The 17,028-nt window shown below is 36.9% G+C and overlaps 2 protein-coding genes across 5 annotated transcripts in view; both read right to left on the minus strand.

The window, feature by feature from the left end:
• The window catches only part of LOC105219154 (neurobeachin), a 185,866-nt gene that overhangs the window by 150,845 nt on the left and 17,993 nt on the right, over positions 1 to 17,028 (minus strand). The gene's annotated exons all lie outside the window — the stretch shown is intronic.
• On the minus strand, positions 697 to 13,520 carry LOC128921989 (protein toll-like). Its single transcript, XM_054231119.1, has one exon. The coding sequence runs from the start codon at positions 4,004 to 4,006 to the stop codon at positions 1,295 to 1,297; it is 2,712 nt and encodes a 903-aa protein (XP_054087094.1). The 5' UTR covers positions 4,007 to 13,520; the 3' UTR covers positions 697 to 1,294.

Raw genomic sequence — 17,028 nt, forward strand, 5'->3', positions numbered from 1 at the left:
AAATAAGGCAACAAAAAGTGTTACACTTAATATTGTTTAGCGTGAAAAATCACGTATGACATACAGAATGCTATATGTATACATTTAGGCTCAAGTCACTACACACACATGTAGACAGAAATTTATGAATATAAATGCGCGCAAATAAAAATGGGTCAGCTCGTGCTGCGGATGCTCGTTGATTTTTCAATTATCGCTGAAACACGCACGCGCTCGCTCACAAGTGTCGGCAACGCAAATAGGAGCGCATAAAAGTATGCAATGTCACATGATTTCTGTCGCCGTTTTTTATGTTGCTTTATCGTTTCTTCGTTATCAATTGTTGTTTACTTATGTATTTATACGTGGTGCGTTTAACCTCAGGATGTGAGTAAATTACTGTGTGTTCGCAGCCATAAAAATGTCAACGTTTGCAAAATTTATATTTCATTTTGCTGGCAATTTTTTTTCGTTCACGCCGGAGCCTTGACACCAACAATGTAGTGGAAAGCGTGCGGCTTTTGGCATTGTAAATCGTTGGAAGTGGTATGTGCAGCTCGATCAGCGTCGTCCGAATTTTATGCGAATATGAATATGTGATTTATGGCAGATTTTATGTGTCAAAATGTCAATTATTGCAACATTTGAATATTTAAAAAGTGATAAAATTTATAAAACAGAATGGAGGTAGGTAGTAGGTTAAAAAAAATATAAATATAAATATTTATTCTATGGATTTTTATACTCTCGCAACATGTTTCACACAGCATACTAGATAAGTTCACATACCGGTTGTTTGTAAGTCCTAAAACTAAACGAGTTAGATATAATGTTATATATGCCAAAGCGATCAGAATTGAACGGATATTTGTATATATCTCGTAAACTATTAAAGTTATATCAACCCTATATCAACTTACTTAAAGGCTGCCCTCAAACTGGTACAACAAAATGATATTAGGCTGGGCGCCGCCCACTTCTGTGTCAAAACCATATCTTAAGAACCACGAGATTGGATTTGCATATTTTTTTATTATTTTATTTTAAAATGTTCGGAACACACCAACTTAACATTTCCCTACTTGTTCTATATAAAAATTGGCTCCGATGAAGTTAAAAAAGTATAAGTCTACAACGCAGATCAAGAATTCACCTTCACGAGCTCTAATCTGCAATTTCGTTCAGCGATGTAAACCTAATTTAGCCTTTTGTACAGTATAAAGTTAAATACGATCAAACCTTTATTGAAAATATTGACTATAAATTGAATCTTAAAATACAAAGAAGTTTATTCACACCTAATTTACTGTAAATACTACTGATCTAGTTGACGCAACGTATTCCGCTCCACATCGCCAATAACATAAGCTCTCCGACGTTCGTTCAACTCAAGCATGCCGGCACTGCGCCCCTCTCCCTTGCGATGTGGCATTGCATAACGCAGCTTACTCCAAAACCATGGATGCTCTACCCACTCCAAGTAGGTGTTCATAGTCAAATAGGCGCGTAACTCCTTATCGAGCGCCGTCATGTCGGTAAGCTCACCATGCTTTATTATAATAATGCGCGAACGTCGCTCATTCAAGGCGCACTGATGCGCCGTACGAAATTCCATGCGCGCCCAATCCGATTCGATGAAATGTTGTGATAGTACAATAATCGTACGACGCGATTGAGCGACAGACTCAATAATTTGTTCGGGTATGTAAGCGCCCGCCAGCCAATTGCGCTCATGTGTGCACACGCTAAATTGTGGTTCACCCTGCTCGAGACCGGGCAATAGAATGTCATTAACAAAACGTGCGTCCTGATGGGCATACGATATGAATGCATCGAATGTTTTGTCCTTGTCCAACTCATGCTCGCTTGTGCAACAGAGAAATATACCGTGCGCATACAGCCACACATGAATCTCCAAATTATATTTATAATAAAGCGCTATTAGGCTAATGAACACAATAATTACCAGTGATATGCTGAAAAGAAACCACGCCAAGCGCATTGATTCAGGCACACATACATCTTCGTAGCGCGCTTGCAGCAAGCTGATATTCTCTAGATTAGCGCAAGCCAAGAGCGCCACATCGGGTATGCGCTTACGATGCGTGCGCACGTAGTTCAGCAATTGCTTAGCGCTACAGTCGCAGAGCCATGGATTCTCAGAGAGATAAAGCTCCTGCAAAGTGGCGCTCTCATTGAGAAAGTATTGTATGAAACTGTCGCTCAAGCGCTCTAAACTATTGTTGCGCACATCAAGCACTTCCAATTTCGGCGGCAAGTGCGCGCTTTGTATATTCTCTAGTCGATTGTGTGCCGCACACAACCGCGTTACATTGGCATAACCGAATGTCGAGTTCGAAGGTAATTCATAAAACTGATTGTACGAAATATCAAGACTGCTCTGAGTTAAAGAAACCTGCTCTGGGCGCGGCAACTCGGTAAGACTCTCCAAACGCGCGTGTGTACAGTTGATGTGCAGCATTTGCGAGTCATAGTGGCAACTGCAGACGGTGGGGCAAAACCTTGGCTTCCAATCGCAAATAGAGAGATTCTCAAACGAAGGTTTATGCATACGTCCATCGAGCCCAACACACTTGCCGGTAGTGAACATCGAAATTTCTGTTCTGTAGATCCAAGATAATGTGCAGTCGCACTGCAGTGGATTGTCCCATATTGTTATTGTACGCGTACACTTCCCATAATTGTGCGCTGAATTACTTAACTCATAGATACGCTCTATTTTATTATTACTTATATCGAGTTCATAGGGGCATCTCACACCAGCAGCACTGATATCACGTACATGAAATATTTTGATGCTATTAAAACGCAGATCGATTAAAGTCATATTGTAGGGCTTCACTTGGCTCGATAGCTGCTTTACATAGTATTGGAAAAAAACCGGCGCTGCACTAATTTCACCTATTTGATGACGCGAAAATAGTGTATGATTTTGAAACTCACCAGCGCCGGCAATGTCTGTAATGTTATTGCGAAACAAATTAAGTCGGTAGAGATAGCGCAATGGTTGGATAGCTGCAATAATATTATTAGGCACATTCATTTGATTGTGACTCAAATCAAGCTGCCACAAAAGCGGCGTCGTATCAAAGATGCCAGGTGGTAGCGTCTGCAACCGATTTCTAGAAAGATCAAGCTTTATAAGTTTTTCCTGCGCGTGCAGTATACCACTTGGCAACGTCGTCAGATTGTTCTTGCGTAGAGTCAATTCGTTTAACTCGGTTAGTGTGAAAAAGAGTTCACTTGGTAATGTTTGCATGTAATTACATCCCAAATCTAATTTACGCAAATTCGTTGTATCACGAAAATGTTCCGCTGTTAAATTACGCAGCACCGTTTTTTTATCTGTATGGTCCCATATATTAGCTGTCACTAAAAGCACCTCCAGTACGTACAGCGTATGGAATATTTGCGACGGTAGTGTTATTTCATAAGGCTCACAAGACAATACTAACTTAAGTTCTCTCAATGCGCTTTGGTTGTGAAAAAGTTGTACCGGCAATATATCTGCGGAGCTGCTTTTAACTACCAACTGAAATTCCAACCGCTGTAAACCAACCGCGCTGTGTAAAAAACGCACAGGAACAGGAAAAGCAACGTCGAATGTGATAGTACCTGCGTAGTTAATATTTGTGCGCCTTAATATTTCCGGAAATACAACACAATTGATTAGTTTGAAATCAGCTTCATTTTGGCGAAATCGGTAAGGGAACTGCGCTTGCTGTAATTCCTTAAAATTTGTATTATCTTTACAGCTAATTGTGATCCTCGTGTAATTATTCACTGCCTCGTTGCTGTAGATACGTATATAAACGCCATACACACTACATTTAAGCTCAAAACTGTTACATTCACAGCGCGCGTCGTAGCAAGCTTGTCCCAGATGCTGTGATGATGCGCTTGTCTTTTGAAATGTCTGTGAAATCAAGTTGAATATTATGAAGGGCCCAAGTAGTTTGAAAAAGCAAGCGAGAGAGCGGTGTGTGACGCAATTTAAAGCGTTCATATTTTTTCACCGAATGTTTTACAGATTTAACTCCGCTATTTATTAATTAATTCACACTTCTTCTTTGTTTTTATTACTATTAGTATATCTAAGTACTAAGCTTTTGACTCTTATTAAATAAAAAACCGAAAGAAGACTTTACAGTTATGATTTCAATTTGAAACTGAACAGAATTATCCGATCAAAGCAGCATATACAATAAATTTCTTTAATTTTTGCTGCCGCCATCAAACCACACATGATGAATTCGGCATATAATACAGGGTGTTTCTAACAGTGAGTGTCTTAAGCCTCTAATATCAAATATATCATTGTTCGGGATCTAATATACTCGTGAGGAATGAGTCCTGATACATTTAATAAATATATAGTACATATCGTTAGAGAGCAGGATGCATGCACCTACGGGATTGATGATTTCTGTTGTGACAAGCTAGATAAGGCTAGATACAGAGTCTGATCCACTTGGAAAGTAATAAACCGTAAGCTGCAATTTCGGCAATTAGGGTTCCTATGCAATTTGTATCCTAAACACATTAATTTTCATTGAATAATAAATAGTTAGAACAAAGACAAGATGAACTCTACTGCAAGTCGTTCAATGGTCCATTGTATCAAGAACTATGAAATTATGTTTGACAACACTAGAAACCCTGTACATCGACTTGCTTTAATCAGCCTAACACTCTTTAATGCTAACATTTGTTGTGCTTTTGTGGTTAGGGCGCGATATTTAGTACCAAAAAAAAAAATCAGTTTATTTTTTAAACCACTCTTATTCATCGCTGACTATTTTGCAAGGTCAAAAATAAAAAAATCGGAAGTGTTAGAAATACCAAAATGCTTACCACCATCTGTACCCTTTGTTTATCGTTCGCATGTTTGTGTTTTTGCGGTAAGGGCTCGATATTTAGTACCAAACAGTTCAGTATGTAATTCAAAGTAATATAAAATGTTTTATATGCAATAATTTTACCAAGAACTGTTTCAAAATAAAGAATGCTGGAAAAACTAAAAATAACCGCAAACAAAAACCACAATAACATGTTCGTCGCGAGAATACCTCTCTTAAACATGGTTTCAACAAATTGTATATATTATTAACAATTCTAAAATTCGAACATTTCTAAAAATCTGCTTCTAGAAGTAGTAGCCGTTCCAAGGATAGCTTTTAATAAATATATTAAAGGACGGTCTCGAATATTTATACGGTTAAAGACTTTCAACAACCATAACACCGATGAATGACTTTAAAGAATATATGTATGTGTGTATTCGTATGTGGGAGTAATTGGACACACAGCCTCACCTCACACAGCCTATAACTAAGCCACAAATAAAGTATAAAGTATTTTGGTATAAAGGATCACCTCAGGATGAAACCTTTTTGTGAAAATGGGTATGGCCTCTGGCAAGGTATATTAAAGATTTTAAAGAACTAATTATATAAATAATTAAAAAAACACAGCAATTAAGGCAAGAAGTTTCATTGCTTGTAGACAAATAGCCAGTAAACAACTGTAAGTGAGGTATTAGTACTTCTTCACTGTTTGAAAAACGAAGCCAATTCAAAAAGTGTTATACGAGCACTTACTATAAGTTTGTCTCAAAAGATTTTTCAAAAGTGATAAAAAACGCTTTCTTTCAAAAGAAAATTACCCAAAGTATATTGAAATGATGAAGTTGGCAGCTTTGAGGAAATCACTTCAAAATCAGCACTCCAAAATGGCACACTTTCCACAAAAGACAAATATGCTGGTCAAAAGCGAGACTAGAAAATGCAACATCTACTCCTCGAAAAAAACCGCTCCATAAACAGTGTGAGTGGCAGCACGTCACTGCAAATTTCGTGCAAATACCAATCAGCGTTTCGAATCTGTGCTGAACGAACAGCGCAGCTACTTAAATGCAGATCGCAGATATGGCAAGGAGGTTGCGCTGGCAATTTGCAGCGTAAGGAAAGTGAATAAGGAAAATAACATTATTTGGCGCCAACACTAGCTTTTCTATATGTATGTATGTAGGCGAGGCTAAGTAAAAGCTGCAGCTATTTAATATCGAAAATGGAGCGGAAGTGATTGAGTGCGGCGAAGATAAAACCGAAATTGTTATTTCCCTGTCAATCTCCGCGACAAGCGCAGTAAATTGAGTTGCATTGGCATATTTGCAATTAAATTGTGTGGTTGCAGCTGTAAGTGGCAGCTTGTGTACAGATTGTGAAGAGAGTGAGACACATAGTTTGTATGCTAGCTTGTTAGAATTACTTTTTACTTTATAAAAGTACCAGCTAGTGGTTGTGTGATCACACAAAAAGAAAAAAATGAAAGTTTGATGAAAAATGTCGAGTTAAAGAATTTTGCTGTTTAAAAACACATGTATTTCGAAGATTTTATCAACTATGCATAATTTCTTCTTTAATATTCCAGTACAGGTGGCAACCTCTTAAAGCCATATCACTGTAATATCTATTTTATATATAACAATATGCAATATTTAAAATTTTAAAAGTAATTTTTATGAAAAATATTAAAAAAAGGTGACAACCCTGTTTACAAATTTTCGCTTTACTTAAATTCGTTATCATTTCAAAAATAGTATGTAAATTTTTATAAAATTTTTATTCTTTAAGTAAATAAAATTTTAACTTAAAACCATCTGGCAACTCTTATAATTAATATTTCTTGTAAAAAGCTTTAGATATAAGCGTTTTAGTGTATAACATCATTCTAAGAAGTATAGAAGTAGTTATTTAATTTTTTTAATCAAATATATCTGGCAACGCTTATAAATAAGATTTTTGTAGTGAAATCTATTGGTTAGCGGAAAAAGTTATCTTAAAATATAAGTCCAACTTTAAGGTTATTTATAAAAATATATTTAAAATATGTGGCAACCTTGGTCTTTTTTTAAATACTATTTCTATTCAACTTTTTTAATAAAAGAAATAATAAAGTCGTTATGTGGAGTGCCAGCAATATAAATCTGCAAAAAATTCCATCCCTAACCTCAAATATGTGTCTCTTCCCAACTCAATATCAACACTCATTAAAGTAAATACCACACATCTCACACAAATTACTCAGCCACTTAATGAAAATATCAAAAAATTAATTTCGATTACCAAAAAAGTTTGGTAAAACCCAATTAACCATAGCAAATTAATCAACTGGAACTTTTACACTTTTTTGTTTTATCAGCATGTACAAGAGAGAGACTGAGACTGAGTATTGCTTAGTGAGTGACTGCCAATGAGTGTGAGCAAAACGGCACAAAACACGCACTTAAGCAAGTTGCAAATTACTGCGCAACATAATCAGCCAGCCCACATATGCCAATACCAAATTGACGTCACTCATACGCCATGGCGCTCATTTGCTCGTTAATGAAAGTCAATAGAATGGCTAGCATACGCGTGCTTATTTGCAACTTTCGCTAAGTACATACTTTTCGTCTAATTTCTTATTACTTCGGCTTGTTTGCCTTTCGCTCCCCTCCAACGCACAGCAGGTGGTGACGACAATCAAAGACGCATTTACAGCTTACAAATAATCCGCACACTCAATTAACTCTCTCCGCCGTGAAGATGGTGGATTTATCTGTACTCTACTCTGAAGGCGACCAACAAGTTTTTGCATGTTAAGGTTAGACTTTTTCAGCCGCGCAGTTGTTGGTTTTTTATGTTTTTTTCTTTTGCCTTACTTTGTATTGATTTGCGGACGAAATTCGCAGCTGAGAAACAGCAAAACTGTTGACAACTGAATTAAATGAGCATTACGTAACGGCGATTAGGTCTGAGCAGAGCTAGTACCATATTAAATTCGAATATATTAATTTTTTTGTTATGTATTTTCCGTAATTATTTAATTTTTTTAGAATTATTATTTATTTTTAACTAATTTTTTTGTCAATAATTTTCCTTCCTTAACATTTCATCCCATTTGGTCATCACAATTTAGCTACTTAATTAATGAATTGTCTCATTTGCATTTTACGCTCAACGCGCTTTGGTTTTGACAGCTTTTGGCAGCGCCGTTTGTATACTCGCGGCAATGCTGTTCAAGCATATGCTTGAAATATAATATGTACTCTATTCCAGCTGGAAAATTAACGTTTATTTTCACATTATTTTTTTTATTATTTTGATTGATTGACAAATGTATTGCGCATCGCACACAAAGTAAGTGACAAAAACGCCATTTTGTATCGGTGTTGTCATTCAGAAGCGATCAATCATGATTTTCATGTCAAGTTCACGCAATTTTTTTGTTGGTGTTTTTTCGTTGTTTCATCAAAATCAAAAACAAGTCAAAATGGTGTTGTAGGTTGTGTTTGCAATGCTGCTTCAGCTCATAGAAAAAAATAGCATTACAATTTTGCTGTTTTGTGTTTAACAAAATGTAGCGTTGCCAAATTCTAAATTTTTTTTTAAACTAAATTCCAAATTAAATATGTTGTTTATACAGCCAGTGTGATTTCAAATTTATTTACGAAAATTAGTAAAATATAGAATAAATAATAAACCTCGAATGAAGAAGCTTCGTGCAAAAAGAAAACCCACTTTAATGGATATCTCGCTTCCTTCCGCCTTTTCGGCTATGTATAAAGCGCTAAAGAGCTCGTATCTGGCAATACTATACATCTTTGAAAGGCCTTGACATATCCTACAAAACGATGCAATGCATGATTAGTTTGGATATTGTGTTCAACAGTTATAGACATGTAAACATGGAGTTCACTAAAGCCGAAATTCGCGCTATTTCAAAGATTCCCTCGTTAAAGGCAAATCCGATACAGAAACGTCCGGTGAGATTAATGGTGTTTTGGGTGATGGTACTCTATCACTTCGAACTACGGAGGAACGATTCAGAGCGGGTGACAACGACACCATGGATTAGCCAGCCGGCGGAAGACCTATGACCACGAATACCAATCAAATAATGGAAAACATCGACCTAGACCGACATGTGGCATCTCCTGACATCGCGCAGGAGATGGGAGTTAGTCACCAAACCATTTTAAACCATCTACATAAAGCTGGATACAAAAAAAGCTTGATGTTTGAGTGCCGCATGATTGGCGCAATCTTCTGGACTGAATCAACGCCTGCGATATGTTGCTGAAACGGAACGAACTCGACCCATTTGTGAAGCGGATGGTGACTGGCGACGGAAAATCGATCACATACGACAATATGAAGCGAAAACGGTCGTGGTCGAAGGCCGGGAATCGTCCCAAACAGGGGCCAAGTAGGGATTGATGGCCAGGAAGGTTTTGCTGTGTGTTTGGTGGGATTGGAAGGGAATCATCCACTATCAGCCAAACGCTTAATTCTATCATTTACTGCGAACAACTGGATCACTTGAAGCAGGCGATCGACCAGAAGTGTCCAGAATTGGCCAACAGGAAGGGTGTAGTGTTCCACCAGGACAAAGCCAGACCACACACTTCGTTGATGATATACACATAGCTTTTCCATGGCGAACGTCCTTGGTAGTGTAAAGTTGAACACAAGAGAGGCTTTTGAAAAGTGGCTGTCCGAGTTCTTCGCAAATAAAGAGGGAGTCTTATACGAGGGGGTATTATGAAGTTGCCGCATACAGCATATTTGAACTAAATCTGATCACTGTAACACTTTCTATAAAGCATTGAATAAAGAGCAAAAGAGCGGAAGGGAGATATATGACAACCTAATGCTTGTATAAACAAAGTGTAACTGCACACAGACTACCTTAGCACATGTGAACTAGTGTAATAGCCAGCAGATAACAAGATGCTGAAAAGTGGCACACATATTTGAGTCATTTATAAGCAGAAAACGTGCCTAGCATTTGGAATTTTTATTTTCTAGTAGAGAATTATTTTATTTTCCATTTTATTTATTTTTCATCACAAACTTTATTACATTTTCTTCCTTTCTATGTTTTTTTTACCTTTCTTACTAAACAAACGAAAAAGTTTTGCTGTCGGCGCTTCAAAGAATTCAAAGTTGGCTATCCATGCTGTACATACAGCAAGAACTACAGAACATATAGCATACATAGTATATATGTATGCACCCACTACCGTTAAAAAGACCAAAGATACTTGCTGTGACGACTTTCGCTAGTCCACAAAAAATGCTATATAACGGTCATAAGACAAGTCATAACGGCAGTAACAATAACAACTTAAATAGCACAACAATACAAACTAACGAAGCTCTTTGTCATCTCTTTGAATACTTCGATAATGTTAAAATACTTTAGCCTAGGCATAGTATAGATTTAGGCGCCGCGCAGTCATAACTCGGAAATGTACGGGTGGACCGCCAGCGGCAGAGACACGTGTAAAACTTATGAAAATGCGAGTGAGTTGGAAAATGTGTGGCGCACAAAGGGTATAGGCATGATTTCGCTCTGAGCAAAATAATTTGTCTTTTTCAGCTTGTTTGTCGCAAAATATGCGTAGAAAACGTGTGCGGCATATTTTTCGCAGCGACATGCGAGAGAAAAACAACAAAAAAAAAAACTAGCTTAACCGAAAAATAAAACTCAGAGAAAGGCAATCTTTAGGCTCGAAAAAGTTGCCCCACTGCTGCTTGGACCGTTTCCAAGTAGTTGTCGATTCTTACCATTTGCTACACCTTTCGAGGATGTGGTTTATGTTTTTTTTTTTGTTTGTCGTGTGCGTCACGAAGTTTGAACATCTTTTGATGAAATTTTTGCGAGAGTTCTCTATGCCTGCTGGCATGCTTAGGTCTATTTAAAGTTCATTAGCTGCAAGTTTCGGCAAAGTTTTCGGCACTTCGCTTTCTTATTTTTTTTTTTTGTGTTTCCACTTTTATTTTTGTTTTCTCATTTGCTTTGCATTGTTTTCGGCGCCTTTGTGTGCCCTTTTCTATTTGGAGACACATTGTAATGCAAGTGGCTGGCTAAAGTTCTTAGAAAATTCCCTAATCTCTAGGCTTAGAGAACTCAATGCTTGATTCCTGCGCTTAAGCGCCTTAGGTTAAACTACTAATGATGAGGCAATTATGCAAAAAAGATATGTTGGAAAGTTATAAGATGGGAAAACAATAAGAGAGTGCGGATAAGGAAGGCTTTGTAGAATATACACCATAGTTTATTATGTTAGTTAACTGTGGCATCAAGGTGGCAGATACCAGTTGGACTACGTTATCGAACTGTATCTTGTGGCAGATCTTCTAAATATATAAGGCTAGGTCCAAAGAAAATTGAAAACCTGATATAACATGTCATACGACATACACAAAAACTCCAAATATAAATCTCCGAAAAATAATAAATAAAATAATATTCAAAGCTATCCATTATCATGAGAAAAGAGTATCAGTTCAAGACCCACAAAGTGAACAGTAGCAAAGAGTTCTATATAACCAAAAAGTGTGATATTTATATTCGACAGGTACTAATCATTCGCGAAGCTATTTACAGATTTCCAAGAAAGTTAAACAAACGTCGGAAAAACATAAAGTACTTACTCCGCTAAATGGGACTACAGTCGAGAAGAGGGAATACTTCTCGTGTCAGTGGCACGTTAATATCTGCATAACTGTATGAGTTTAAAATGTGGATCCGGTAGGTGGTGCTAACGTACCAGTACTCAAAGGATTTCCTGGATCTAAATATAAATATTGAACTTCTAGAATCTTTTTCAATATATTTTTCCAAAACACTGTGTAATAACATGGGAGGAGTTTCAATATATTAAGACGATAATTCAAGATTCTACTAGGAACTCATTCACTATAGTTCTCTTTGTGACCAATTTCCACAAAATACGAGAAATAGCAGAGATTGTAAAAAACTTGAACAAGATTTTCTCAAGAAGTAGAGACGGAATATATATTTTATTCGCTATGATCCTATCGGTATATGATAAACATTTATAAGAAATTATATAAAGGAAACTGGTTTTGGTTTTCATCGATTATAATACTGGTATAACGGTAATTGGTCTTACGGAAAATTAATCAGTTAGGTGACGATAGTGTCAAATATTAAGAAATCTGTATTTGTTATTAGATTAATATCGACTTTCAAAGTAGTTTGCTGCTGAAATATATGATTTACGAATTCTCTAAAGGCCGATCAAATGATTTTGAAATAACATTTGAAACTTAAAATATTTTATGGAAAATATATAAGTTAGGGATCTGACATACTAAGAATGCCACCAGAAATCTTTACTCACTATAAAAAGCCAACTTGAATGAAATGAATGAATGAATTTAATATTTTTTTTGATAAATTAGGTTGTGAAAATCATTAAGCTTTTAAAGTGTCACGATGCTCTGACGAAAACGCGGAGAGACAGTATTTTTTTGCTTAAATTACATATTACACGTTCACAATAACTGAAGGTAGTACAGTTAGGTGCATACCAAATGCCTTCAATAGTGGTGGGGTTTCTTAAACACAGATTATCATTAAATTATATAAGTTTCCAGATTATCAAAGAATAAATTGACAACTAAAGGTTCTAAAGTGGACCATGAGGAAAAGAAAGGTAACTGAAACATTATTTCCAAGCTTAGCTCAAGGATTGATTATTAAAAGGCAGTTTTATATTAATAATTTTAATAAAAATAGTCATAAGGAAATCCAAAAGTGCTTAGTAGTCAAAAAAATATACTTTCTTATACCACAATACCAAGCTGTTCGTAGCTTTAAGATGTAATAGCTAGTCTTAAGTATAAAATATTCCACAAAAAGTGTATAAATTTGCATTGCGAATTGAGTGCATTAAGTGAAATTAACTTTAATAATTATTTCAACAACGCAGCTTCATGCTAACGCAGCATACACATACTGTATGTAACTTGCAACACAGGCGCCAGAGGCATACAGAGTACATAATTGCAAGAAATTCGCAAAGCGCGCCTGGAAGTGCGACTACAAATGCGACGCTGAATAATTTCAACAACATTTTATGTGAATTTGTTTGTGCTGCCGACGTTAGCACATGCCGGCGGGGCGACAAGGAGAACACAAAACTGCCACACAACAGCTACAGAGGAGTGTGCGTGTGTTTGGATGTTTTTGAATGTGAGCACGTACACACATGCAAATGACTGGTATGAAACAACCCCAAAGCGCCAAAGGGCTTTTCACGACTCGTTAACCACGCGACACAGCGGCACAACAGAAATGTGGCGGCTCCGGCTGCTAGCTGCTTAGAGCGTTGAAACACACTGCTGTGTGTGTGTGTGTATTGTATGTATGTATAGGTATATAGCAACATGCTTTTAATGATGGCTATGTGTCTGCGGCAGCAATGCTGGTGTATAACCTTCGGCGCTGCGCCTAAAACGCTGCTACACACACACGCAACACACGTCGCTGCGCATTTTAGACAGTGCATTGATTTCGAGACGTCTTTGTTGCTGCTGCTCCCCGTTGTTGTTGTTATTGTTGTTGGCATTAGTGTTTGCTTAATGTTTGAATTCACAGCATTTCGCTTGTGGCAAATACGCTCAGTGCTCAGCGCATTCGAGACATGCGACATTACAGCGTACCAACTTGTTTTTGTTGTTGTTGGCTTTGGTATTTTCGTGTTTTTTTTTTTTTTTTTTGTTTTCTATTTGATTTTGCTTTTTTCTTGCGTTTCTTCATATTTTCGCACGTGCTCTAGCGCACAAGTGAAGTCTTAAATATACCAGTCGAGGCGCGGTAAAGCTAAAAAAACTCACACATCTAATATGTATACCCCACACCGCTGCGCGTCAGCCACGGCGCGCATAAATCGTAGAGGCAGTGATTTTCATTACTTCACGGCGGTGTAAAAAATGAAATCCAATACACACGTGGCTACTCACATCAGTCTGGGTACATATCAAAAGTAAATAAAAACAGGTAAGGAGCGCTACATTCGGGTGTAGTCGAACATTTTATGCCCACGAAATGTATTTATTTTATTGTATTAAGATAAATCACAACTTCACTCATTTATTCAGCATTAGTCCATTTGCATAACGAAAATCGTTATATATCATATCTGTGGACTGAGCTATTTCCTGAACCAATTTCACGAATTTTCGCCACAAAGCTTTGTTATCTCCAATACTATTCGCACACTTGCTAAGGTATTTAAGATATTAACGGACAAATACTCCATCGGAAGTTTGAAAAGTCGTATATCAGGTATATGGGGGCTAAAGGAAGTATTGAGCCGATTTAACCCATTTTCGACACAGAGACCACACTGTTATAAGTAAAACATCTCCTCTGAAGTTCTTTAGATTATCTGAGATAAATATTTTCGGTAAAAAGTGTGTTACAAGCACTGAACTCCTCATTTTTTGAGTCTGCGGCCTTGAAAACTTATGATCCGATTTCATAGACGAGCGATACCCCTCCACAAATGCAGTATTTATGCAAAGTTCTGTTCTGATATCTTCACTTGTGCTTAATCTTTAGACTGCAAAGTCAACGATTTAGATTGTGGTATAATGAAAGTAGGCGTGGTTATGAACCGATTTCGCCTACCTACAATACTTGATCTAGAGGAGCACGAGTTCTATATTTCATTAAGATATCTCAGTTTTTAGTTAATTTGTTGCTTGCGCGGACGGACGTACGGACAGACAGACGTGCGCATTTCAACTCTACACGTCACCTTCATCACTTTGGTATACATATATAACCCTCTAGCTAACTCCTTTAGTTTTAGGTATCACAAGCAACCATTTGGTGCACAAATCTATAATACTCTCTGACAAACATGTTGCGAAAGTATAAAAAATTTAGATATATGTATGTGTGCTTGTATGTATAAAAAATTTATTGGTGCTCCTAGCGAAATTCATGCATAACGCCTTTCAGTGTTTTTGTAAAGCTGCAGCACCCCTTTGCCACACATCACACACACTAATTCAACGTACAAATAACGGTATATATAGATATATATAAAGGCACACCACAAAGCTTCCAATAGCCGCCAGACGACGGCGAGGGTGAAGGTGCTAACGCGTGCAAGCAGCAAAGCGCAATTTACATAAATATCCGCTGCTTGGCGTCAAAATGAGCTACACCAACAACAAATCTGCAACGCGGCTACTATTAACAGCTAGTACACAAGACGCGTTAGAAAGCGGAAATGTAACTACATGGCAATGCAAATGTGACACACATATTAGTTGAGACAAATACATACACAAATTGCCGACATATTAATATATTTGATGACTTGGAGTGTCTATATGTAGACTATGCCTTATCTGAGTACTTGTTGTAGTAGTGTCGGTGTATGGTTCACAGAAATCCCAATAGAATTGCTGACGTTGCCTTTTGGGCTACCGCAAAAAGCTTTCTACTAGTTACTGCGTCTTGCCACCAGCAACCCTCCTTTCTGCCACACCACATTTCTGCTTGACATTGCTGCAACACCAACGTTGAGTTCAACATCCTGTGCAATAATGACAAATTGCTTAGTGTGCTGAGCATTTGCTGTGCATTTGCTTTGCCTATTTTACGGCGTCAGCGCTTTGTTTAGCAGTGTGTTCTGCTATGCTATTCCCGCCCGCCTAATGATATGCTACAGTGTATTGGTGTAGCATCTTATATGAAAATACTAACGCCTGGCACGCCTACTCTATGCTGGCTACGCACGACGTTAACTTCGTTGATTGATTTGCGTGGTAATTGACGATGTGGCGCAATTGATTTGTAGTCACGCTGCTGGTGATGGAGACACAACACGCCCACTCGTTTGTCACTAATTCGTGTGAATTCGGGTTTGAGTGTAAAAAATATGCTCGGCAAATGATGCCTTTTCGTTTAGCGCAAATAGAGACATTATGATGGAGGAATGGCTAGAAGGTGGGGGGAAAGGAAGTCAACTAATCTTGTCTTAAGATGCCGATAACGTAGTTTTATTGCTACAAAATTTGTTAACCTACTTGCTTTATTTTGAATGTTTTGCTGCTCAAAAATCAAAATCATAAAAAAATTTGTTAGGAAATGTTTGCCTACATTTCGGCGCCAACACAAATTTATTACTAAAGCAGAATGATTATAGAGTTTGTTTACAAAACTTCTTAAAATTGAGAAGGATTTGTTGTTGAATATTTTGCACAGAAACAATTTAAAGTGAACGCTCCAGGTACAGGAAGTTCATATTTAGGTTTACTATATTTTTTAAAATGATTTTCTTCTTATGAATTGAGCTTAATATCATTAAAAAAAGAAACACATAAGAGTCATATAAGTCATATATACGGTTTATAAAAAAATAATAAACGATAACCTGTATGAGAAGTTCATTTGATGAATGAAATAATGAGCCTAAAATTATGCAAAGTAAAGGGTAGATATGGGTAAACCACCACCTCACCTTAAATAAATGGTTTAACTCGCTAATTTTGTTGCTTCAGAAGGGAAAGGTATTTGTAGTTGGTCTCAAAGGAAGCTAGCAAAAGAAATTTGTGTAGACAAAGTGATTATAAAGTAAACTATTTTGTAAGTGACTGTTGATGTCGGAAGTTGTCATAAAAATGTTTCCGAAAATTGGAATTTTACAGCTTCCTTCTGAGTCGAAAACCTAAACAACTATCCGGAATGTTCTCAACTATATTTTTACTCTCAAAATGGACAAGTAAGCGTAGATGGCTGTAAAATTAAAATATATTGAAGATCATAAATTTAAGTATGTTAGACCAAGTTTTGATTTTGACAAGGAGAAAAAATGTTATTAAAAACAGAAAATTTACCTTGAAGGAATTAGGAAAATACTCGTGAAGTTCGGATTTGAAAATCGGCACAGTTTTTAATATTTCCCAACCAATTTTTCTAGTTTTATCAATAATAAATGTACCCCTTCAGATTTTAGTATGGATATATTAAACCAATCATCTTTCAGGTTATGTGGAATAATGTTGTTGTAAAACTGTAAACCGAGTTCTGCAATGAGGATCTGTTTCGGGGATATTCAAGCGGCTATTCCGAGACATAAACGCATAGCGCTACTTCTCTCTTCAAAGACATTTATTTTAGATCAAGTATGGTTGACCCAATATTAATATA

Source organism: Zeugodacus cucurbitae, chromosome 5 (genome assembly GCF_028554725.1).
Source record: "Zeugodacus cucurbitae isolate PBARC_wt_2022May chromosome 5, idZeuCucr1.2, whole genome shotgun sequence".
NCBI lineage: Eukaryota > Metazoa > Arthropoda > Insecta > Diptera > Tephritidae > Zeugodacus > Zeugodacus cucurbitae.